This window comes from Cebus imitator, unplaced genomic scaffold (assembly GCF_001604975.1).
Source record: "Cebus imitator isolate Cc_AM_T3 unplaced genomic scaffold, Cebus_imitator-1.0 Scaffold78, whole genome shotgun sequence".
Classification (NCBI taxonomy): Eukaryota; Metazoa; Chordata; class Mammalia; order Primates; family Cebidae; genus Cebus; species Cebus imitator.
In genome coordinates, this window is record NW_016107393.1 from 2,069,023 (window position 1) to 2,095,465 (window position 26,443).

Below are 26,443 nucleotides of genomic sequence, written 5' to 3' on the forward strand. Positions count from 1 at the left end.
ATTCAGTGTAGTGCAAAATATGTTTTTTTTTTTTTTTTGATTGAGTAGGCACTGCATACTTAGTTCAAGATAAACTAGAGAAACTTTTTTTCTTATGAATGAGAGATACACTAATGGCTTTTTCATAAACACAGTATATAAGGATATCCTGGCTCAGGATAAGAACATGCTCAAAAGGCACACAGGTCTTTGGAAAGTTGGAGAGTATGAGATTGCCTTTAGGTTTGAAAAGATTCTCAGGGTGATAGGTTAGTTCTAGGAGCTCATAAACAGCCATCATGTACAAGGAACTCTCCAAGGTTCTGCATGTAAAGATTATTGCTATTAATTTCCTCTTAGTCAAGCCACTTACTTTGTATTGAGCAAAATTAGAACAGTTAACATGTGGATAGGGCTTGCTAGAAATGAAAGACCCTCACAAGAATTACCTCATTAAATAACTGTGAAATCTGAAATCTAAATAATCTCTGTGATATTGGAAGGATATTTTAAAATAAAAGAAAGAGACTGACCTGCCAGTTCAAGCTTAGCTCTAGCTTCTTTGTCTTTGGCAATAAATCTGTATTCACCCTGGTCACGGGGCTTAATATCACAAATCTGTAGTCGATGTATCTTTCCTTCACTCATCATTTGGTGTTTATCACCCTGGACAACAACCATGTTGTTTCTTAGCCATTGGACTTCCACCTTATCTTTGTTGAGCTCTGCTAAAAAGGTAACATCAGCACCAGGGGCTTCAAGAATATCTTGGGGAGGCCTGATGATCTCAACAGGAATTTCTGGAAAGAAAATGCAAAATAAATAAAAATATGTTTACATTTTGATTAACAATATAAAAAATTGGTAACATTAGAGTTGTCCTTTTGTTTAATATGTACCTTCCACAAAAAGTCTAGCTCGAGACTTCCTGTCTTCTACTCCACAAGCATATTCACACTCATCATCCAGTCTGCAATCTTTTATAATCAGTCTGTGTGTACTTCCATCTTTTTCAAATTTGTATCTAAAGGAGACATTGAATTAATAGTTAGCTTGCATCATGGCCACTAAATTGTCAAAAGCGTATATATAGCTATAGAAAGAGAGAATAAAAAAATTTTGCTTACTTTTTGCCTTCTTTGATTTCTCTCCCATTTCTGTACCACTTTACATTGGCTTTCTCTCTGGAGAGCTGGCAGGAGAAGACAGCGTCATCAAACTCAGTGACTGTCTGATCTTCCAAGTGTTCCACAAATTCTGTAGGGGCTTCTATGATGAGAAGCTCAGCAACAGATTTATCTTGTCCAGCAGTGACAATGTATTCCCCTTCATCTGGGAAGCCACAGTCTTTAATGATTAACGAGTGCTTGTACTTATCAATTCTGTATGTGACACGGTTGTCAAAAGGCACTTCTTCACCATTTTTGGTCCACTTCAGTGTCACATTGAGACGATTCACCTTGCACCAGAATGTGACAGATTTCTTCTCCATTGTTTCAATATCTTTAAGAGGTTCAACAATCCTAAGGTCTTCCTCTGTTGTAAAGGAGAAAAATAATGTTGATTTTAATTATTTTTATAATAGAAATTGATGAAAAAATCCCTAGTGCCATATAAATTGCTTACCTTCTACTATTAGGTTGGCTGCACTTTTAACATTTTCACCTCTGTGATTGGTCAAAGACACATTATAGTTGGCTTGGTCATCTAAGCGTGCGTCTCTAATTCTGAGGGTGTAGACCAGGTCTTTTTGGAGAATAATGTATTTTGAACTATCAAATATGGCTTCTTCATTTCTGAACCATTTGGCTTTAGCACCTTCAGTATTGACTTCACAGTTGAAGACAACTTCTTGTTGTTCCTTCACCCGGGTGTCCTTAAGAGGAACTACGATCCTGAGTTTTTCTGAAAGTAACCAATAAGACTTTATAGTATGAAGAAAAATGGAAGTAGTAAATACAAATACAAGAAAAACCCTAAAAGCAAGAACAAACTTACCAATGACTGTCAAGTGAGCTGCTGCTCTGGCGGCCCCCACCATGACGACGTAAGTGCCCATATCTTGTAATGTGGCATCTTTCACAACTAAGACCCTCTTTTTACCATCGGCAATAATGTCATATTTATCTCCAGATTCAAGCGTCTTATCATCTCGCTTCCACTGGACTTGAAAGCTTTCTTTTGAGATAGAGCAAACAAATTCAGCCTTTTCTCCTTCAAGTATTTCAAGGTTTTGGGGCTTTGAAATAAATTCAGCAGCCAGTTCTGGGAAGAAAAGGTTACAAGATATTAGAGACGTATGTCCTTGTACTTTAAATCTAGCAAGTATGAATTGTTAGATATAAAAGATCATTCACTGTAGTTTTCATACCATGTACTTTGACTTTGCCATCGGTTCGAGAGCTTGGGAGTCGACAGTTGTAGTTGCCGGCATCCTCAAGGTGAGCATTCTGAATGATCAGGATTCTCTTGCGTCCATCAGTCAGTATTTCATATCTTCCTGTTTCAATGATCTCCTCATCCCCTTTATACCAAATCACTTCTGCGCCAGGTTTGGAGACTTCACAAACCAGTTTTATAGTGTCTGTTTCACTAACATCAATGTTGGCAAGATTTTTGGTAAAGACAGCTTCTTCTTCTGCAAGCATTGAAAAAGAAAAAGCACATTGAGTTAAATTGGAAATTATTATTTTTTCCCAACACATATACTTCACAAAGAATGACTGTACTCTTACCCAGAACTGTCAGCATGCCAGAAGTTCTCGCTGTCCTTACTTCACAGGAATATTCAGCTTCATCATCCAGTAGACATTTGTTGATGACAAGAATCCGCACTGCTCCCTTGGATATGATGTCATATTTTTTGCCCTTTTTAATTTCAGCACCATCTTTAAACCACTGAACCTATATTCATGATAAATAGATTATCAGTTTTCTTGTTCCTTCACACGGGTGTCCTTAAGAGGAACTATGATCTTGAGTTTTTCTGAAAGCTACAAGCAAGACTTCACAGTATGAAGAAGAACCAAGGTGGGAGACACAAATGTAAACAAATCCCAAAAGCAAGAACAATCTTACCAATTACTGTTAAGTGAGCTGCTGTGTTACTATTATCAGTTATTAAAAACAATGGGATCATATATTTGTTGAGCCATAGTGGGCCGTAGACATCAAGCAGACTAACTTCTTGGATGTGTAAACTGAGGCTCAGACTTGAAGAAACTAGCCAATTGTAGTTAATGGCAACAAGAAGTACTTAGTTGAAACAAATATAATGGCCGATATTTGACTGTTTCCGATCTTAAAAAACAGCAGTTTCATATGGTTTAAAATAATATCTAAATCTCCTGATTGTGAATCCAGTGTTTTTCAAGTAATAGTAAATTAATAATTTACTATTGGAATTAATAATTTACTATTACTTGAAAAATTACTAATAATTAATAAACTAAAAAAGAGAGCAATTAAAGTCAAGTATACATTTTATACTAAAATTATCTTTGAAAGTAAAGTGGTTGCCAGAGAAAGTTTTGAGTAACTTTTTTTTTCTGATTTTGGCTAGACCAAAAGTAAATATAAAGTTATTTGACAGTACAAGATGACAGGTATACACTCACAGACCTTAGCATTTTCTCGGGAAAGTTCACACTCAAATCGAGCCATTTCTTTTTCTTTAACTTGAAGATCTGTGAGTGGTCTTAAGAATTCCACATGAGGAGCTGTAAGAGAATATCATCAGAATTCAAAATGAGGTTTCTGGAAATGTACTCTGACACTACCATAGTATACATTAAGAAAAAGTGAGTGTTTTGTAGGGCCTTTCCATCTTAATAGACTACAACTGACTTTGAAATCGCTTGAAGCTGCCTATCAGGTATGATGTTTTGCTTTTTAGATACTTCTATAGTTTACATAAAATCATGTGGCATTCTATATGTCCAACTAGTGAGCATATGTGTGTGTATAGTATACATACTAGGGAGCCATCTCAGTTCTTTTGAATAATAGCTGGAAGAAAAATCTTCATTTGTACTGCACCAGACTTGAAAGATATTGTCAAAGGAAACACCAGACACCAGTAGCAAAGAAACATTGTCTTATTTAAGGCAGCCAGCACAATCTTAGAGAAATTAGCAGAATTCAAAGATAACACAGCTTAAAGCACTATGACCAGATTTGTGTGTGGCTAAGAGGCTGTAATTGAAACACATATATTCAGCTTTTTTAAAAAAATCAGCTTTGAAGATGTCACATATAAGTCAGGCTTAAAATCTATTAGTGCAACAAAGCAATATGTTTTGTATGGGAGGGTGACTAGGTTTTTTACATCTGTTATTTCATTAATCTCTAGAATTAATTCATCCAGTATACAGGATTAGGAAGCTGCCCCCCTGCCCTTCCTTCTTTCAGAGCTCCTTGTGAGTCTTTCCCAAGATGACCTTTCTTGAACAAGAAGATTCTGAGACAAATGCTGGCTAATAGGTTTGAAGATATGCTCCTTGCAGCTGAGCCTTCTTGGAATGAGGTAGATGTCAAGGGGAAGAAGGAGACCCAAGAAGCTACTTTGACATAAGCTTAAGCAGAACAACCACAAGCGGTAACAAAAACGCACTACAAGATGCATGAAGCAGAGTCATAGGTTGTGGCTGTTGACAGACAGGAAGCAACCAAACCAAACAAACAAATATTGCACAAAAATACGCAGAAAAATGTCATCACTCGACAAAGGAATGAATGAAGCAAGCTAGCATGTGGCATTTTGAAAAAAGACATTAATTACATTTTTCACCAGAGGAAGAAGTAATGTTAAAAACCATTAGAGCTCTCTTCATTCAAAGAGTCCAGGACTCAAAGAGTCCAGGCCTTGCTCCATCTTCTTATCCATTCTTATTCTCAGAGATTGAATCATGTGAATGAGCTTTGTTATATTACAGCAGATCACTGGTATGCTCCTACTGAGACTGAAATTTCATACTTATTTTCTAGTTGTTCCCCACACATGAAAATTCATTTTCTTTCCACATGGAAATCACTTTTTCTTTCTTTTTAAAATTAGGACTCCCTACTTATCTTTAAAATTCAGTTTCTCCTCATCTGTATCAGAATATCCATATAGTAGGCTGACTTCATGTAGACAAAGAGTACATCTACTCACTACTCAGTTAGAGAAAAGAAGCATAGGGAAAAGTGGTTGCTCCATCATTAATCAGACCAGACATAGAATAAGACTTTTCTTTTTTTCTTTAAACACATAAGGGATCAGGTTAAGTCAGTGTCAATAATGGAAGCTGCCAATAAATGCAGTTAGGCCAAGAAGGGCATGCAAAAAGCGTTGTGTTGTTTTGTTGTTGTTGTTATCAAAGAGTTGCACATGAAAAGTCCTTTGTAAGAAGAATACTTACGCACGACATTCAGGTTACAGGAAGTCTTAAAGTCCTTAGCATCACAAGTGTATGTTTTAATATCCTCTGGGGTACAGCCGTGTATAATAAGTTTTCTGACCCTGCCATCAGCAACAATTTCATACTTCTTGCTTTTGAGGATTTCTGTCCCATTTTTGAACCATTTCACCTTAGCATTTTCTCTGGAGACTTCACACTCCAGCACTGCAGTGGCTCCCTCTTCGACCGTCTGGTCCTCAAGAGGCTTAGTGAATTCAACTGGGGGTTCTGAAAGAATCATACTTATTAGCCACGGTACTCCTTTCCTTCTCCAAGAGTTCTGGTACCTTCTCAACTTTCCCCTGGCATCTCCAGGGATTTTTTCTGTTCCAAGTTTTATTTTCAAGTTTTGATTACACTCAGATGTTTTCCTCTAATAATGATGTTTTATCATTATTGTACAGATGAGGAAAATCGCTTTAAAAACTAGTAAACATTAAGGAAATAACAGCCAACTCTTGGTTAATAAAGTGATGGATACCTAGCTTGATAATAATTCTTCCTCCAGCTGGCTTTTGAAGATCTAGGATGTGCAATAAAAACAATGGAGACAGAGGGAGGAAGTAAAACCTGTGCTAGTCAATTTTTGACTCTTGAAAAAGATAGTTTGTGAAGTATTCTGTTATGCCAAAAGGTAAAATTAGACTTTTGATTATTTAGTTGGTTTTAAACATCTATAGCACTCATGATATAAAGATAGTTGAGAGTTGGCATTATTTACGACCCTCTGCGTTATACATGTATTTAAAAATAAGCCTTGTAATTACCTTTCACAAAGAGGTTGGCATGAGTTTTGAAATCTTTTGCTGTTAGTTGGACTTCCCCAGCATCTTCTAACTTTACATCCCTCAGAGTAAGTGTATGAACTTTTCCTTCGGAACGTGTGACCACCTAGTTGTTTAAACAAAAAAAGAATCATGAAACAGCAATCTAGTATATGGGTGCATTTAATTCATTTGGGTAAGTGGTTTGAAATAGAGCTTTCCAAGTTGTTTTGTAATCATATATTTAGCATATATGCATTCAAAAATAATTTCAACCAATAGTTTGGGATCTTTTAAAAAAATTGTAGGCTTTCATAGTTGCCTTTATATAATTACTAGGTAGCCTTTCATGTTGAAATTGCTCAGGTCAATTTCTGCTTACATTTGTGGTCTTTTTTGCATATGTGTAGGTATATGGCACACATAGTATATACATATGTGTGTGTGTGTGTGTGTGTATGCCCCCATTCTGATACTGGGCTTATATATACATAAAGGAAGGACTTAGAAAAGCAAAATCATGAAAGGATGAAAGAAAAAGATTGGCTATGGCAAGCTGAAAGTAAACATTATGTTCTGACATGTAAGGTGTTTGCCATGCAGCAATGAGCTATAATCCTTCTTCCCATTTATTTTAGCAATGAAACTTATTTGCAAACCAATTAAACCTATGATTAAAATAATTTGTATAACCTATTAATTTTGTTCAAAACTGCAAATTAAGGTTGGACTCTTCTTCCTTTTTCATGTGTTTAAGCAACAGGAATGAGAAAATCAGATGTCAGTGGTGCTACAGATCGGGTCGTTCTGACAGTAAAGATAAGAGACTTGGGGGTTCTTCCAGTTTTATGATCTAAAATTCCTAAGAAGCTGCGCCCTGCCATTCAGGCTGATTTTGCACTGCTTAAGAGTTTACTTAGAGTTAAAAATAATGTAAAGGTTTTCACCAGTGGAACTATTTATTACGCCAAGAATCAGAAATAAGGTTGCATCTAAAGGTGTTTCCCTTAATGAAGAACTGCGCATGGTTAGTCACATAATTATATTAATAATTGAGAATGGCCAAAAAACATAATCAGGAAAAATAACAGCTAGGAGAGGGTAATTAAATATGCCCTTGGAACAGAGCTACTTATCCAAGGGCATGGTGCTGAAATGGGGAAAAATTGCTTTTTAATGATATTTCAACATAAATTTTGGAATGATGCTTTTGCCTACTTAAAAAGGTGTCTCAGTTTCTAATCCACCCACAGATACATTTTTTCTGTTAATATTATGTTGCTTTATCATCTGAGTTCCTCTGTGGCTACTCTAGGACACTGCTCAGAATGCAGTGCTTCTCAATAAACAGCTTGTATACAGTCTACCTCCACTATATTAAAAGAAAGAAAAGGAAAACTGATTGATACCTTATAAAAATAAACCAAGGAAATGAATGTTGAAGATTTTGCAGTAGACTATATAAGAATAATGTTAGAGATTTTAAAAAATGATTATTTATAATGGCAGCATATTACAATAATATAGTAGGCTATGACTGACAAAACTATTAAAGTTTTATATTTAAATTTTAATTTTATCAAATTTAAAATTTAACTTTAAAATTATCAAATGCTATTTGGAACTTGGCAGTCCTTTCTTAAACTGACAGCCAGAAACAACAACTATAACAACAAAGAAAAAAATGCAACACCTCATGTCTACAATTTTCTCTTCACATTTCCTATTTGTATAGCTTGTTTTTGCTTGTTTGGTTATTGTAGTTTAGGAGGGAGGCTAAACATTTTACAAAAAGTGAATATTAAAGGTCGAAGTTACATTGACAAGAGCAAGTTTGTTCTGATAGACTTAATATAAACAAAACCTGCCAAATGTCATAAAATGATTTTATTACTTCAAAGCTTATATTTAAGTTCTTTTTGAAAAGAGGCATTTAAGTAATGCAAGAGCAAGTTCACAAAAGGCTAAAGTATTTTGGGTGCCTAGAGTAAAGGATTAAAATTCCTATGCCAAAAGAGATGCGAAGGGGTCCTATAGAATTATAGTAAACCGATCCTTTCTAACCGTAGAAAAAATTTTAGTTACAATAAGAATTTTAAAAAAAAATAAAATGTGAATAAGATTTTTAGGAGTCTACATTTGAATTTAAATAGCGCAGTTTTAGTATTAGAACTGAGACTGATATTTTAATAAAAAGCTCTTAATATGATGACATGATATTTAGTAATGAAAGAACAATATCATTTGTCCTTAAGCAGTGTTCCTATATATACATCACAAATGTACAGATCTAGAAAGACTCTTGAAAAGTCAACCAATTCTCTACCTTCAGATATTAAGTTAATTAAATCATGATTGATAGGATAAATACACATTTTCAAACAACAAGCTTGAAGGTCGAGATGCCTCCCTCAGTTCAATATTTAGAAGATCTAATTGTAAGGAAGGTTTTCTGATATGTAACTTAATTCTCATGCTACAAATGGAATGTGATGCTGCTTTTTCTAGTTATTAAAAAAATAGGCCAAGAAGATTTCCTTATTATCTGCATAACAGGCAGGCATTACCTACCAGATGACTGTTAGTGAATCACCCTGTAATCACTCTATTGGAATACTAGTTTGTTTGTTTCAAAGCAGTTACTTTAAGGCATTTTTTTTTCAAATACTTCAGTCAATTTTGTAGCTTTTTGTTAAACTGAATCCCTTTTTAATTATATTCCTTTAAGTCTTCAAAGTTTGATTTGTATTGAGTTCTTTATAGCACATTTAATATTATTTCTGAAATATTGGGGTAAAATGTTACAGAACAAAGTACTGTCTTGTGCTTTATTTCCAACCTATGCTGAACATATTAAATTAATGATGGGTTGTCAAGATAATTTAAAGACATATGTTATTTCTGGGGACAAAACATAGAGATCAATTTAGGCAAATTGTATTGTGGGCCAATCTGAATAATCCCTTGGTTTTTACTTATGGGTAAAACCTTGGGCATAAAAAATGTTAGTAAAAGCTAGCAGTAGGAGCTAGTTATTTACCAAAACTTTAAAAAATATTTCATTTACATATGTGGATAACCACAGAGCCCCTCTTTCTTGTCAGTACCATCAGTTGTACTTTAAATAGTCCACTTGCATTCCAGATATTGCACAGCCCAAAGCACTTGTAGGTTAAAAATAGCTTTGGAGAAATGCTTGAAGAGCAAATCTGCCCAGAAGTTATCTCAACTACTTGACCAACCGCCTGAAATGGAATTTCAATCTTCTCCTCTTAATCCCCTTATACGCAGAACACTAGATAGGATGGAGAGCGTTAGTCTTAAAACTTAATGTGCACGATTGTTGCAGAGCATCCAGTCGGAGAGCCTATTTAATCCTTCCTGTCTTCTGGTTAATCAAACAAACTATCATTGATAGTCATTGAGATTTGCCTTTTCTTCAAAAAACTAAAACTTGATCATATTTTAAATAGTTATTTCTATTTCAATGAAAATATCATCAGGTTAAACCTAATAAAAAATGGAAAAATATGCTTTACGATTTCAGTAGAAATCAGGCTAAAGGCAGGAAGAGAAAGCCAAAGGCAGAGGAAGGGACGTCAGAAAGAACAAAGAATAAGGAACATATAAGTGAAGGTGAAAGAACTTGAGAAAAAGAACGGGTAAGACAAGGCATGTCTAATTTTTACCTTATCACTGGGCTCTAGTTTCTTCCCTTTGAGATACCATTCTACTGGAATATCCTCGTAAGAGAGCTCGCAGTCGAAGGTGGCTGTTTCTCCTGCAGTCACGGTGACATCCTTTAAAGGCCTCAGAAGACCGATTACTCGTGCTTTTCGAGAGGGAAGAAACAGCTTTGTGTTACTCATTTTGTAATCCGAAAAGAATAAATAGAGACTTAGATATGAATCTTCATGGTTGCTTTCTTCAAGAAGCCACAGGACTGGTCACTATTTTAACTCCCATGTGAACGTGGCCCCATGGTGCTGAGAAGGGGAGAGCTGGTGGCTGGAGAGCGAGTATATGTAGGGGCCCCTTCGGGCTGACGTACAAGGTCAGCAAGAAATCTGTGCTGCATCTGTCTCTCTGCCAGGCGTCAAGTTCTTCTTGCTACATAAGGTATGTGACTTCCAAAATAACTAAGACTCTGATTGGGAGAGGACAAGGGGCCCTCAGTCAGAGGCTGTTCCTATCCATCAAACACTTTGCACCTTCCAGAAATTTTAGCCTAAGGCTCTACACCTTCTTTCTTGAATCTGAAGTGCCCACACAGCAAAGTTTGTCTTTCTGGTGCTCCCAGTTGCACAGCCACTTGAGGGAAGTGGTCTTCAAGGGTTCTGAGTTAGATTCTCATTGTACGTGTATCTACTTTCAATGAGAGGACTACAGAGCAGGAAAATCTGATTTGCTAGATTTTCTCTTGTTCAAATGGCAAGGTCAACAAAATTTCTAAAGCTTTGCGATTTGAACCACTTCCATACTGGAATGTCAAAGTGGTAAATGCAAGAGAGCCAGTTTTGTGTTTTAATAGTATTTTCTAACTAATAAAATAATTCCAATTAATTTCACTCATATTCATTTTCTGTAAAAGTGTTTATTTAATTTTCCTCCAAAACATACAGTACTTACGCTTAACTCGGAGATGGGCACTAGATTTAACATTGGCAGCTTGGAAATCCACTCCACCAGTCTGATCCAGGCGGCAGTTGTGCAAAATAAGGAAGTGTATTTTGCCTTCTTCCTTAATTTCACAGTCCTGTACCAACAAAGTAGAAAAACTTTCATAGAAAATAATTTTCTTTGAAATTTTTTCCTAAGGATAGAATATCTTAATTAAAGGAATGCAACAAATAAATGGTGAGGAAACTTTATGTAACGTTGAACTATTTTTTAGGAAGTAAAGCTTACAAGTACTATCCGGAAAGCCACATTTATTTTAGCTGTATAATTCTGAGCCAACTAGCAGCATCACAGAGTACCTACAACCTTATACCCGCTCTGCTGGATCAAAAATAATGCAAGTATGCCAGTCTGAGCCCATTCATAGACCCTGGCATCTTTGTTTGGCTTATGGTCTGATAGAGAAACTGCTATCATGTGTTAAACATCCTGCATGTACTCTGACTTTCACCTGTCCTTTTCTATTTCACACAGTTCCTTTAGTTGTTGACAAGTTCAGAAATAGCCTTACAGGTGTTTGGAGTAGGGCCTCTCCCTTGAGTTTCCAGTTGGCGTGGATATCATCTTCAGAGATTTCAGTTTCAAAGCGGGCTGTCTCAGTTTCCATCACCTCCACACTATGCAGGGGTCGCAGCAGTTTAATTTCTCGATCTAGAAAAGTAAAGGGCCAGCAAGGGTCATCAGCTTCTGGCACAAATAACCCCAATGCTTCAAGAGTGAAACTGATGGAAATTTCATTACCCTCAATGTCAAGTTTTCCTGAGGTCTTATCTGTCCCACAGTCACAGGTGTACTGTCCAATATCTGGTTTCAAGGCTTTCTTTAGGATTAGCATGCGTTTCTTGCCATCTGCCTTAATAACAGCATTTTTGGATGGCTTTATTTCCTTCCCATCCTTAAACCATTTCACTGGTGCATCTGGTTTGCTAATTTCACACTGTAGAATCACTTCATCTTTCTCTACAGCAGTATAATCTTGAAGTTTTCCTGTAAAATATGGGTCTCCCTCTGCAAGTAAAGTATAAGTGAAAAAATTTTATTAATCACCTTAGGGAAATAACAATCTCTTAGAAAGCTTAAGAGGCAACTCCCAGAGTTCTGAGCATATTTTAAAGTTTGTCAAGTGTTTAATCATTCAACATGTTTATGTTCAAAAGTTCTCTAAATATTAGAAAGGGAATCAGTGTATAGGATTTATCAGATCTAATCCACTCATACTGAATTTTGAAACATTTTATTAATAGTAGCTAAAAAGAGTGTGAAATTTAGCTTCAATTACAATTTTGTGTTCCTACATTATTTGGATAAATTTCTAATTTCTTAGAAATTCTATTATGCCTAGTTTACTTTTAAGCTTTCAGACTCACATTGTTAGTTTTTGATAATCAATTAATAGTTTGCCTTTAATTGTGTCTATATATGTTAGACTTCATATTTAATCTTGTTGATATTAAGTGGCCAAGAGAGAAAATGAGGCTTATTAATGTAAGTTATATAATATCTTCTCTTATGGGAAACTTGAAAAACACTCCTTTGAAATAATTTTGATAAAATAAAGAGATATAAAGTATTTATATATTCTTATTTTAGACATGACCAGGGTCAATAATTAATGAACAGTTTTAATTTTGCTTTTAATTGGTGATTTTGTGGGTGTTAGCTAGAGTCTTCATTACTTTATAGTAATAAAGGTAAAGAGTTTTAGAAATAAACCTGATAACATGTGATAGCTTCTTAAGGAGCTGGGATGCCTTCATGCAATATAACACTTAGAAGACTATTTTATAGAATAGATACTCCACACATTTCTGTTGAATTTAATACAATAAAATTAAAATTTGAATAGCACCTACCAAGCACAGTGAGTTTAGCTTCTGAACTCAACCCCATAGCTTCTACTCTAATTTGGGAGGTGTCATCAATAGACAGGTCTTTGAATGTGATTGAATGAATTTTCCCTTCGTCATCCATTGAGACTGACTTGCTGGTGTGTAGGCGCTGGTCATTCTTGAACCACTTAACTCGGATGTTATCATGAGATAACTCCACAGTAAACACAGCACTTTCCTTCTCTTTGGCAGTTACATCCTTGAGAGGGGTGAGGAATTTGAGCCGGATTCCTATCATGAAAAAAAAATAACTTATTAATTGAAGCACTTGCTATAAAACTAAAAGAAAAAAAAGATTTTGGAGTGGACTATTTGATAAAACTACCTTCGATGATCAGTTTGCCACTTGTATGCTTATCTTCAGCTTCAAACATGTATTTGGCTTCATCTTCAAAAGCAGCCGACTTGATCACCATTGAATGCTTAGTGCCATCCTTTATAAGCTCAAATCTGTCATCACCTGTGATTTCCTGGGTTCCTTTTAGCCAACGGAATGTTTTGGGTTCCCTTGATACTTCACATTCAAACTTAGCCTCATCTTTCTCGAAGACTTTAACATCACTGAGAGGTGTGATGAAGATAAGAGGCAATTCTGAAAGAAGTGGACAGTGGATAAAGTCAGAATACATTTCCATTCATGACCCTTGATCAATGCAGGGGCATATCAGGAAGTCTTGCAAAGAAAATACAAAAGTGTGGCTGACAAGTAGAGCATACCTTTCACTTTCAAATTGGCTGCAGATTTGGCATTAGCAGCCTGGAAGGAAACCTCTCCTGTCATACCCAGCTGACAGTTATGAAGGATCAAAATATGCTTCTTCCCATCTTCGATGATTTCACAGTCCTGTTTGGAGTGAGGATTTAGAAGGAAAGAAAAAACATCATTTATATAGTTATTCCTACAGATCATCAAGAGATTTTATACCTTTTTTTAATGCTACGCAACCAAGCAACCCCCCTCCTATATGATCAGCTAATCTTGACTTACAGGGGAAGCAGTCAAAGGCTCTCCCTTCAGCTTCCACTGGCCATGAACATCAGGTTCAGAAAGTTCAATTTCAAACCGGGCTGTTTCGCCAACAAACACCTCTACTCCATATAGAGGCTTTTCCACTTTTATTAGTCGAGCTGAAATGATACAGTTTTGTTAGCATGACCAAACTAATAAACTGCCGGTTCAGATACTCAGAATTTTACGTTGTTGAGCAACTCACCCTCAACAGTAACATTTGCCTTGGTCTGGTCTGTGCCACAGTCACACACATATTCGCCTTTATCTTTAAGTTCAGCCTTTTTGATTTTTAAGACGCGGCGCAGGCCATCTGCCTTGATAGAATATTTGGGTGAAGGGATAATCTCTTCACCATCTTTTAACCATTTCACAGGTACATCTTTGCTCACTTCACACTTCAAAATAATCTCATCCTTCTCCACTCCAGTTTTGTCATGTAATTTCACAGTGAAGTAGGGATCGGCTTCTGCAAAAGACATTTAGCATAAAATTAGAAGAATGTGAAAACTAAAGTTTATTAAAGAGTAAAAGGTTGGGAGGTCAAGCTGGGCGGATCATAAGGTCAAGAGATCGAGACCATCCTGGCCAACATAGTGAGACCCCATCTCTACGAAAAATACAAAAATTAATTGGGCATGGTGGCTCATGCCTATAGTCCCAGCTACTTGGGAGACTGAGGCAGGAATTGAATTGCTTGAACACAGGAGGTGGAGGTTGCAGTGAGCTGTGATCACACTATTGCACTCCAGCCTGGTGACAGAGTGAGACTCTGTCTCAAAAAAAAAAAAAAAAAAAAAAGAGTAAAAGGTTGCAAAATATTTTATTACTCCCCACTTCCATGATTCAGAAACTGGCTATCTGGTTATAGTTGGTTACATTTACCTAACACCTTCAGCTGTGCTGTGGAGCTCAGGTCCTTGACTTGAGCTTTTATCTGAGATATATCATCCAGTGTCACTTCTTTCATTTGCAATTTGTGAGTCTTGCCCTCGGAAGAGATGAGTACTGTTCTGCTTGTGTGGAGTTTGGCATCATTTTTGAACCAGACTACATGCATTTTTTCATGAGAAAGTTCACATACAAAAGTTGCTGTTTCACCTTCTTTTACTGTTTGATCTTCAAGAGGTGATATGAATTTCAGTCTTACACCTGAAATGCAAGCATAGATAATGTGCTCAGAAACACAATTCACCTTCAGAATTCCACTCTCACCTGCCTAAGTAAAAGGGACTCATTTCACATGGCATTTATTTGTTCATCTTCCCAAATAGAGCTCCACTAAAAAACAAATCAAGGGGGTTGTTTTGGTAACACTATGAAAGTTAATTAGTGATGCTGATTATTACAGCTTTAGAACTTGGCATCCTATCTTTAAAGTCATAGGTTTGTATGCCTTTATGGGATGTCACAGATCTCATTAGCTCTCTTACCTGTGACAAATAACCGAGCTGAGGTCTTCTTGCCCTCTACCTCAGCAGTATAGACACCTTCATCATCAAATTGAGAATCATTAATAACAAGAATATGTTTCTTTCCATCCGCAATGATATCGAATTTGTCAGATGACTTGATTATATCAGGTCCTTTGGACCATATAACATTTGCCTCTCGGGTGAGGACACATTCAAATCGAGCCTGTCGCCTTTCTGGAACAGTGACATCCTTCAGGGGCACAGCAAAGTCAAGTTCGATTTCTGAAAATCAGACATTAAGAATGAGGCTTTTCAGAATGTACAGGGATGTGTAATGAAGTTGAGCCCACTCCCTGAATTCTAAAAACTCCATACCTTTTACTGTCAAAATGGCAGTTGTAAATGCATTAAGGGCCTGGTAGAGGACTTCGCCAGCTTGATCCAGTTTGACTTTGTGCAAAGTTAAGAAGCGTTTTCCGCCATCTGCTTTGATTTCACAAGTCTGAAAAACAATAGTTTTAGTAACCATTTGAAAGACATAAATTCCCTGTAGGAGAAATGTTTCAAATATGATCTCTATAGAGTCTTAAAAATTACTAGTAATAAAAGTAAGGAGAGAATTCTGTCATAACATTTTACAAAAGTTGTTCAAGTTATACACAAATAATACATAAAATGTCTTTTCTCCTTGGAGACTTTAGAAGACTTCATTATTATGAACTCCAATCTGAATCTAGGATGTAGATCCTGAATATAGGCTGTGGTTATTTTGTATGACTAACAACTGAAAATGTGAAATTACTCACAGGTGAGGGTCTTAGAAGTTCTCCTTTAAGTTTCCATTGTCCAGGAATGTCTGCCTCTGAGATTTCTGCATCGAAGCTTGCACTTTCTTTCTCATAAATGGTAACGTCCTCTATTGGTTTAAGCAGTTCAACTTCACGCTCTGTATTGGTCAGGGATGAAGTAACATAATGCTTTAGACAATGCAACAATGCTTTGCTCTTATGTGTTTTGGTGTGTTACCTGGTCTTACACATACACAAAACTTATCTTTGAGAATAAAAGGTAAGATTTTCATACCTCCAAGTGTCAGCTTGGCAGGGTATCTTTTCCCTTCAATTTCCACTGCATATTCACCAATATCTTCTGGCATAGCATTCTTAATTTTGAGGTATAGATGATTTCCATCTCTCAGTATTTCAGTCTTATCAGTTGGTTCTGGAGGGATTTCATCATATCCTTTGAACCACTTAATGTTTGGAGTATCTTTTGCTATATCACAGGCAAAAATAGCTGTCCCCTTGGGTTTCACATGCTGGTCTCGTATAGGTTTCACCAGCCAATCTCTAATGACTTCTATATGAAAACAAGATAAGAAAAAATGATTAAGATCTGAACAAGTACTATACATAGCTTCCTTAGTAAATTTCAGAAATAGAAAAAAATTACAAAATTGGGCATAATTAATACACTATAGGATATATTGATATTCCCCTCTTAGGTACAAGATTTCTGATATTGTGATACTGGGAAACGAAGTGCTTTCTTCCATTTTCCTAGTGTGATAATAAGCAGAACAAAATCTCCCAGGAAAGTACTAACCTACTACTTTTACGCAAGATGAACACTCCAGGTTGTTGGCATTTTCCACAGTAACTGTGTATGTTCCAGCATCTGTGTCATCTGCATCATTGATAGTCAGGGCCCTCATCAAGCCAATGACACCTGGCACAATTCGGCCAGGTTTCTCCACCACAATCTTGCCATCCTTCCTCCAGACCACATCACGCTCTTTGTTTAACTCGCAGCTCAAGTACAATGGCTGTCCTTTGACCACTGTGACTTCCTCTTCCAGTGTTTTTACAAAACGCACAGGAAGTTCTGTGGAGAATTTCAGTATATATTTCAATACATACAATATTTTCAATGAAATAAAACTTGGAAATAAGAGGTTTTGTAAAACTACAATACAAGCTACTACTAAGGTTTGTTACATTCAAGTCTAATATAGATTATATTCAGAAGACTGGAAATTACCTTCTACAACAAGTTTAGCCGTGGAGGTCTTTTCTTTGTTTCCCAAACGTAAAACACAGGTGTATTCACCAGCATCAGAAAGTTGAACATCAATGATGTGTAGCTTTCTGTCTTTACCATCTGCGATAAACCTGTGCTTGGGGCTCTCACGGATATTGCTACCATCTTTCATCCAGGTCGTAATTGCAGTGGAGGGGGAGACCAAACATTCAAAAATTGCTGAAGAGCCAACAAACTCTGATTCAGTCAAGACGATATCTTTGATTTCCTTCACAAACTTCAATGGCACAGCCTTTAGCTGGTAGGTGAACGGGGCTTCATCTGGAGGTTTTTCCCCACCACTTCCTGGCCTTAACTTTCTCCTTTCGGCTTCTATTGGTGAAGGAGTCTTTTTGGCTACACCTAAATCAAAGTAAAATTAAAAAGTTGATCTGGCATCTCCATAGGAGTCAGAATATGTATACTTGGCTGCCTACTGGATAAAACCAGCCATAAAGCAATTAGAAAACAACAACAGAAAATTAAAGACCAGGCAATTGAAAGGTCAGTTTAATTTATATTGCCTTTTTTCAGACAGGAAAATGAGATAGTATAAGGAATCCATGAATAATAAATGCTCCTTTCCTCAAGTTTTAATCTGAAGTATAAAATAGCCAGATTAATGTCTAATTATTTTATCTGCCATGTATAAATAACATGCATATGAAAAATGAGGCTAAGAACTTATAGGATTTGTTATGCTAAAATATAGTTGATTATTTACATATATCTACTTGCATAATATTAAAAGAGTATTATTTGAAATACCAGAAAACATGCTAGTTTTAGTAGAATCAATTAGAAATAATAAAAATTGTTAGGAATTTTGAAAATTCTTTTCTCTTGAATATGGACTTTGGAAATTCAGAGTGGAAGGTTACAATGCAAGAACTAGAAAAACGAATCTCACCTTTAATGGGACCTTTTGGCTTGGCAGCCTCTTCCTTAGGTTTGGCTTCTGAAATAAAAATAAAACTCAGCATTTAAGCAATTTTCAGACTTATTTCATGTTTAATAGTAAACCATGGAAGGTGAGTCATGTTCCATTACAAATATTAATGCATAAAGAGAAATTGGTTTCATTTATATGACTTCTGAGATTAATATTTCAAGGAAGGTATATTCTGAGATTGAAGAGATCAAGCTAAATTGCCAACATATTTACGATTTAAAAATTCTTTCAGCAAGTGCCTTATTCTCTTCCCATTTTTGGAAGGCTTACTGTTGCCTTGTGATGAAAAGTTTTGCTCTTGCCTAGCTATGCAAAATATTTTATGTTTATATGTGTGCTAATTATATGAACCAAGGAAATAAGGTTTTGTCAATAAGAAATCAGTGTCAGAAAAAGGAGAAAGGGAAATGACCGAGAAGTTACCAAAAAGAAGTTCTTTTTATGTCTAAATTGGGCAGACAAACAAATCCAGGGAAGACTAAGGAAAAAGAGTCTATGTATCACACATATATGAGTTTCTTTGAAGATTTCCCTTAATTAGACAATGAAGTAAAGCAGAAGCAATAGAGCTCTGACATTTAGAGTCTGATTCAATTATTACATAGGGACAGTATAAACTGTGGAGCGAGTTCTCTAACTTCAGCCCCCAGGATAACTGAGAATAGCTTTATTTTTATACATACTTAATTAACCAATAGCAGTTCATCACCTTTTTCTGAATAATAAAAGTACTACATTGAAATTATAAAAGTTTAAAAGAATAATGCTGGAATCATAAACATCAGTGACAAAATATAAATATTAAAAATTAAACTACAGACAAAAGAACATAGTATGTTTTTTCATGTCATTAAACGTGATACACACCAAATATTTTGAGATAATTTTAAAAAGTCTAAATAATTTATATAAAAATATAAATATAAAATGACATATAATATATAATTATTGAATGAATAATTTTAAAAATATAATTTTTCTGAATAGTTTTATTTATTGATTTATTAAAGATGTAAGCTAATTTTTATTATAAGTTTCAGAAATTAGATTTAAAAATGTCTCTGTCAAACGATTATGGATATTTCTAAATGTTATTCCCAGGTGCTAGCACATCTCATTGTGAAATGTAACAAACAGTTTTTTAAAAATTCATCCTGAACTTTTTATTTTGTGTCTTATCAGTGGAGACGATCATTTTTCCACAGGAAAAAACTGTCAAGGCATTACACTGAATATCTTAGATTCTTCACATCTTAGAAAATTTATCAATATATGCATTTCCCCCTTCTTTAAATTTACTTTGTTTTGGTTTTGGTTTGGTTGTTTTTTTCTTTGTAAAAAAATGTCAACTTTTATTTTTAATTCATGGGATGCATGTGCAGTTTTGTTACATGGATATATTTAATGATGCTGGGGTTTGGGATATGAATGATCTCATCACCCAGGTAATAAGTCAAAGGTCAAATAGGATGTGTGTTTATTAATGACTACCAATTATGCATCAAACCAGTTTTGATCAATTATATACCATATTATCACTTAAATGAAGAACTATACTAAATAGTTCATATACAACTAATAGATGCTTTAAGTTTGGACTTGAGATATCTATACCATTAAATTAGAATATTTAAGAAAGTTATTATTGATCTAAATCCTCATACAGATTGAAAGACTGAACCATGCAGTCTCTTTTCTTTTTCTTTCTCATTGTGATAAAATATACCTAACATAAAATTTACCATTTTAGCAATTTTTAAGTGTTCAATTCAGTTGCATGAAATATATTCACAATGTTATACAACCATCAATACTATCCATTTCCAGAACCCAATATATAGACTTTTTTTTTTTTAAAAAAAATTGTTCCAATAGGTTATAAGGGAAATTTGAAGCTTCATGGGATTCTTGTATGTATGCTCTTAAAGGGTCTCTGCCTGTCATCTTCATCAGCCCTAAACGTATTCATTAATTCATCTTCAAAGCATATGAAAGAAATGGTGCAACCCAGGAACATACATTCCAATTAAAGCACAATATTCATCCACTGGGCAAGAGACAAGGTGGGTAAAAGATATCAGATGAAGAAAAGGTAGAAACTTATCACAAACTTCCAGTTGAAATGAAAACTATGTTGCAACATAAACAGGGCTTGAATTTTAATCAAGTGTGAATACTTTTATTAAGTCACCAAAACAAACTAGGAAAAAGAAAGCTACGGGATAAATACCTGCTTTCTTTCCAACCACCGGTACTGTTACTGGGGCAGCGATGGGGGTTGGTGCGGGTTCCACAGGAGGTGGTTTGATTGTTTTCACTTCTGTAGAGAGATGTCCATTGCATTAATGCATCAATTTGCTACTTCCTAAAAGCTTATTTGCTGGTTTGACTTTTCTGATATAATTTTGAAATCTTCAAATAACTAGTTTTTCAGAGAATAGTATATAGCAGTAAGCATATTGAGACATTAGAAATCATTTGCTACATACTGACTTCCACCTACTATCTTTTATTAAGTACATGTTATGTGTGTGAATCAAGAAGGATTATGCTGTTGACATTGAGGATAAGCTTGCTCACCTGCTTCAGGCTTTGGTTTTGCTTCAGGTGCAGGGAGAGGTATTGGTGGCTTGATTTCAGGCACTGAAATAATTCAGAGTAGAGGACAGATTATTACAGGATTTTTGAAGTTTTTCATGAAGTCAAAACCAAAATTAAGCTGACATATTAATTGGAAGATATTAGAATTTATATACATATAATTATCGAATCAAGTATTTGATTAGTTTTCACTTTAAACAAAATATGTGGAAAATATAGTAAAGCAAATTCTTGGTTTTAATGTTGTTATTTATCTAATTGCCCATAAACACATTTCTTTTCTGGTAACTTATTTAGCAACTGGGTAATCATTATCCAATTGCACAGGAGAGTGAGATGGTAAAGAAAATTAAGACATATGTGATGAACAGATTAAGGTCCTGTGTTCAAATCTTGATGTCAATGTAATTATATTTTAAATGATATGTATTTGCATTTTTAGAAGCAACTAAGAATGCCAGCAGGATTTATACCTTTAGTTGGTTCAGGAATCTTCCTTTCCCTTTTTGTAACTGTAGGTACTTCAGCCTCTTCAACAGGTTTTGGAGGTGGTGGTTCTGGTACTTTAAGATAATAAGATTATTTTTTAATGCTAATATTTGAATATTTAGGAAGCAACTCATCTGAAATATCAATTTATTTTTCAAAAGCTCTATTAATGGCTTTTTAAAGAAACTTACAGTTTATCAATTAATTTCTATTTTATTTTCTTGACTCTGCTTCCATTTATTTTTCTTCCTTTTATTCCATCCACTTGCCTTCCACTCCCCATAGCTCTCTTCTTCTAAATCACTTCTATAATAGTTCCCAATAATTATACACTTTGAGAATAGGCTAATGATAAAAGCCAACCCATTTAAAAGCCCCCAGAGTTTATGAAGCCTTTGCTGACACCCTCCCATGAATAGTCACTTGATTATTACACTCATTTCTACTGGAAGAACTTAGGTTGCAAAGTAATAATAAGAATGAAGTACAGGGAAATACATGAATGGATTTGGGAATTACTGCAAAAATAATTAAACAGAAAGCAGACAATGGAAAACAGAGACTACATCACAGATGAAATAGTGAAGCCATGTTTACATCTAACTTCATTTATGTTTACATGATAAACCTTTTGTTAAATGTCCATTTTGTTAAAAGATAATCTTACAAATAGTCACTGAGATTCCTACCTGCAGGTTTTTTAACTTTTTCTAGTTTTTTAGGTTCTACTTTAGGTTCTTCTTCTTCAGGTCTTTTTCTTAGAACTTTAAAGACAAAAAGGTTTATATGTAAACCAAGACAAACTAATGAAGATGTTGAATAAGCTTGACAAATGCAAATAATGTACAAAGCAAGGAAAATGAAAAAAAAGCATGCTACCTAACACTCTGGAAAGTAAGCATTTACACTAAAGGTTTTTTTTTTTTTTTTTTTTTTTAAATCACGTTGTTATGTGAAGTATAATGGCATTCAAAGTCACGTTGTTTCTGTGGCAGAAACAGCTCCAACACAAAATGAATAATTTGAATAGCAACGAATTCTAATAATAATTCAATGTTAATGATTTAATGAGTATACAAATAAGTAGAAAGTTTACTTAAGCAGAGATATCTAAAGAAATGCAGCCTAGAAATCAGTAATTCTATGTGAAGACATGTTAGAACTTAATTTTTCATTTGACTATCTTCCTTCTCATTCTTTAATATTTTCTTAATCAGAAAGATATGTTTAGTTTTTTGAAAAATGTTATTTATTAGTTGTGGTGATCCTGTGTCACACTTTAAAACTGAATGTTGAATTTAAGCTAAAGTAGTTTTATGTAAGGTATTTAATAGGTTTAGTGTATTTTACTACACAGTTTGATTATGAAAATGGCAGTCATGGTTGTTGTTAGTTTAGAATATTATCAACTTAGTTATGTCTGTTAACATTTTAAATTTCAAAATACTGTGAATGCTCACAAAATTTCGTCTTTTTTAAAAAAAAATTTAGAAATGACATTTTTCTTAATTTTCAGTGAAACTACGAATTTTGATATATAGGGAACCAGTTCAAAGAAAACCAAGAGACAGAAACATTTGTGAGCTTTCCAGTTCATTTTTTAAAGTATACTTAACGCTGACGGAACAGTTGAAAAATACTATACCACTTTTCAGAACAACTTCTTCCTTTGGTTCAGGTTTACGTTCAGGAAGTAATTTGCGAACTTTCTTTTCACCTCCAGGCACTTAAAAGAATATGATTTCAAATTTTGAAGTGAATTCATATAAAAATAGAATTTCAACAAGAAGAATGTCTTTCCTAAAACTAGATAACTGTAGTGAATTAAGTAACAATTTTTGCTGCATATAAATACCACAGAATTTAAGTTTAAATGATATATTTTGAGTTATCTCCTCTGCAAATGTCTATACAGCCTTGTGATGAAATTCAACTTCATTACCTGCAGGCAAATGTATTCATTTTAAATGAGTATAGAGGATGTTGTTCTATACTGACTTTACGAATTTTTTATCAAATTACAGGGTTTTTGACAGCATCTTTGTTCCAAACTGCCATTGTAGATCATCCAAATCTACATCCTTATCTCCCCAAATATTAAATACATTAAAATTATACTGGCAAGTATTAGTGCAATCATTCAGTCTTCTCCACTGAGGGGAGAAGGTGGCCAAGGGTTCCGGTTTGTGACTTTAATGCTGGGGAAGGGCCATATCTCACTTTTTGAACAGAAAAAGAATATCCTTTCTTAATATTTCTTTTTTGAAATAATAATGGATAAAATATTTAAAATTATAGAAATATAAAATTTCAAAGCTGGTGTTGGAAGCTCACTTTTCATTAATAAGAAAATGTTCTTAAATTTGTTCAAATTAAGGGACCCAAGGAATTTAAAATTAATTTTCTTTTGTGTCTATAGTGAATACTGAGCATGGTGGATGACGCTATTTTATAAAGCAGCCTCTTTTGCTATTATGACCCTCATAGATTTGAATGGGGAAAGAAAGGAACATGTGGCGATTATTAAACCATTTTCCTCTCTACTAATGTCAATTAAAATCTAATTTAAAACCTTATTTATTTGTAGCATGTAACTATTTGCTCACTATCAGAAATCTTAATTTTTTAGGTATTTCTATAAAACTTTCCATTTAGTGCTTTAAACATGTTTGTAATTCATTAGTTTTTCGTATGATAAAGATAACTTTGCTTAACTCTTATTTCAAAAATTTATGTGTACAATAGGCAAATATGTATTTCATTTTGAATAATCATTTTTTTCTAAACTCAAATATTTTAAGTAAAAATTTTCCCATTGAACATTACATATTTTATCCAGGATAAGTTTTGCTAGCCTTCAATACTATTTTAGAATACCAGTCTTCCTAGTAACTATTTTTATTGCTCAAACCCAGAAAGAAGAGCATGCTTCTAATTAACGTAAAGTGGGGAGGCATAATATAGATTTGCTTTACTGATGTAATTGACATAGTAAAAATATATCTGTGCATTTTTGCATTATTATTTTATTTTAAAAATCTTGATGTTTGAGAACATACCATTGTATCTATTATTTTTAAAGTCATTATATGTGATTATGTGATATTTTAATGTATATGATCAATATCCATGATAATATTATTTTGTAATCTCCTCTTTATGAATTAGGAAATGTATATTCATATGGGTGATTTTGTTTCCCAAAATTTCAGAGTTACCAGAAACAGTCTTAATTTCTAGGTCTGAATGTGTTGATTACTTGAACAGAACACCGCTACCCACTAGAAAAATTGTTTAGTTTTGATAGTTGCTTTCTAGACTCTTAAGATTCATTTATTTTTCTTTAGGGTCTAATTTTAGATGCGAACTTATTAGGGAAAATACTGTTTTTAGAAAAATTACCTACACTAATAATAACTTTTTTTGAAATGTGAGCTGTGTACACTTCAGAGAATGCCTTAGAGTCAGTGAGAAGAAAGTGTCACGAAAGTCCTAAGGAAATCCCTGCAAATAACCATAATAATATTAAAGGAGGATAGGACTTATTTTCAGTACCTATAACACTGGCTAAAATGCTTGTATCAGGTGAAATGTCAAAACATTTTACTACTAGCTCTCAACATTTTAACCTTATATGTCTCTTGATATCAATTTTGGTTAACCAGTAAAATTTGATATTTTTAAGTTTAGGAAAATGCAAGAAGACATGTAGATGAGACAAAGATAGGCCATGTCTATACAATGTATGAAATGGATGGGAAACAATGGAAGCCACACTCATGAGCCAGGACTGTGAAAGCCACAGAAACATAAGAAATGAATGGGACTACTCTCTGATCACTGAAAAAGAGAGAGAGAGAACATTCAATGGAGGCAGAAAGAGTGAGAAGTCAGGAGAAGGACTACTACATAAGAATATATTTTTCAGCCTGTGAAATACCTTTCAGAGGTGTAAGCTCCACTTTTTCTGGAACCTCAGGTTTTTCAGGAACTTTCTTCTTTGAAACAGCTTTAAAGAATATAATCTTACTTTTATTATTTGTATATTTAATCTGAATCAAGTGATTAACTTTCTGCTTCAAGAATCAAAACCAAGCTTTGCTTATAACCAGAAAGCATTAATAACAGCCAAGAACAGTCTCCAAAGAATGTACAAGCAGCATTCGAACTATGAAAACAGACTGTAGTTTTACTCCAAAGTTCGGTAGTTAATTAAAGACCAGTAGAGAAAGAAGACAATTTTTGTTATTCACAGGAGGAAGAAATTTTCCTTTGACTATACATTTTACATTAAGGGAAATGTATTTTTGTGTGTGTTCTCATGGAGTGTCAATCAACAGATGGGTATCCTTTCAAGAGATGCAAGAAAGTCCCCCTACTGGCCAGGAGTGTTGTAGAGGGCAAGAATCACCAGCAGCAGTGTCTTCGAGCAATGCTGGAAGACTCTGGCTTTGTAGATGCATAGGTCTGTATGGGGAAAGTGCATATCTAAGATTATATCTAGATAATTTTAGATTGGGGAATCACATGACATCACAAGACAACTTTTTATTAAAATAAGAATAATATGTTTCTGCCAGTTTATTTCAGCTTTTAAAGAAGTTGATATTTAAAAAATTAAGTAACATTGTGTCAACTCATAGAAAAATCAAAATATAAGAAGTAGGAAGAGAAGTTGTCTTCATAACCACTCTTTCCAGCTCCCCTGAGAACAACATAGAACGCTTTTATTAAGTTACAAAAAAAAAAGATGGGGAACAGTGACAAGTCATTCATATGCTTTCCTTTCATGACATATAGGTGCATATCAGCTATTGGAAATCATAACTATATTACTTGTAATATATTTAAAAGCACATGCAATTCTTTAAGAGCAAAGTTTTGGCTTTTATATAAATTTGTTACTGAAATATTAAAAATATCTTGCAAAGATTTCTTATACATTCCCTATGCATAAGACCTCAACGATATGCATAGCAATCAGGCTTTGAAATCAGAAAACTTTTTCTCCCCACTCCAAAAAAGAAAGTTAATTGGACAGCTCCTGCATTCAGATATCCTGGATGATGCTATCAATGTACTTTCTGACATTTGCAGCAGCAGGCATGGCATGACAAGCAACCCAGGAACCATGGGGCAGCAGAA

At 34.5% G+C, this 26,443-nt stretch overlaps 1 protein-coding gene across 1 annotated transcript in view; it reads right to left on the reverse strand.

The window, feature by feature from the left end:
• The window catches only part of TTN (titin), a 271,326-nt gene that overhangs the window by 91,652 nt on the left and 153,231 nt on the right, over positions 1-26,443 (reverse strand). The window contains 33 exon segments of the mRNA XM_037740043.1: positions 513-779; positions 879-1,003; positions 1,107-1,515; positions 1,606-1,884; positions 1,978-2,244; positions 2,351-2,617; positions 2,715-2,883; positions 3,601-3,698; positions 5,382-5,648; positions 6,188-6,311; positions 9,874-10,016; positions 10,814-10,940; positions 11,376-11,515; positions 11,606-11,872; positions 12,718-12,984; positions 13,079-13,345; positions 13,471-13,597; positions 13,742-13,881; positions 13,968-14,231; positions 14,648-14,914; positions 15,196-15,459; positions 15,553-15,679; positions 15,984-16,123; positions 16,261-16,536; positions 16,783-17,061; positions 17,218-17,619; positions 18,167-18,214; positions 20,439-20,528; positions 20,789-20,851; positions 21,283-21,372; positions 21,988-22,062; positions 22,944-23,024; positions 25,239-25,307. Of these exon segments, the coding sequence (XP_037595971.1) occupies positions 513-779; positions 879-1,003; positions 1,107-1,515; positions 1,606-1,884; positions 1,978-2,244; positions 2,351-2,617; positions 2,715-2,883; positions 3,601-3,698; positions 5,382-5,648; positions 6,188-6,311; positions 9,874-10,016; positions 10,814-10,940; positions 11,376-11,515; positions 11,606-11,872; positions 12,718-12,984; positions 13,079-13,345; positions 13,471-13,597; positions 13,742-13,881; positions 13,968-14,231; positions 14,648-14,914; positions 15,196-15,459; positions 15,553-15,679; positions 15,984-16,123; positions 16,261-16,536; positions 16,783-17,061; positions 17,218-17,619; positions 18,167-18,214; positions 20,439-20,528; positions 20,789-20,851; positions 21,283-21,372; positions 21,988-22,062; positions 22,944-23,024; positions 25,239-25,307 (6,285 nt within the window).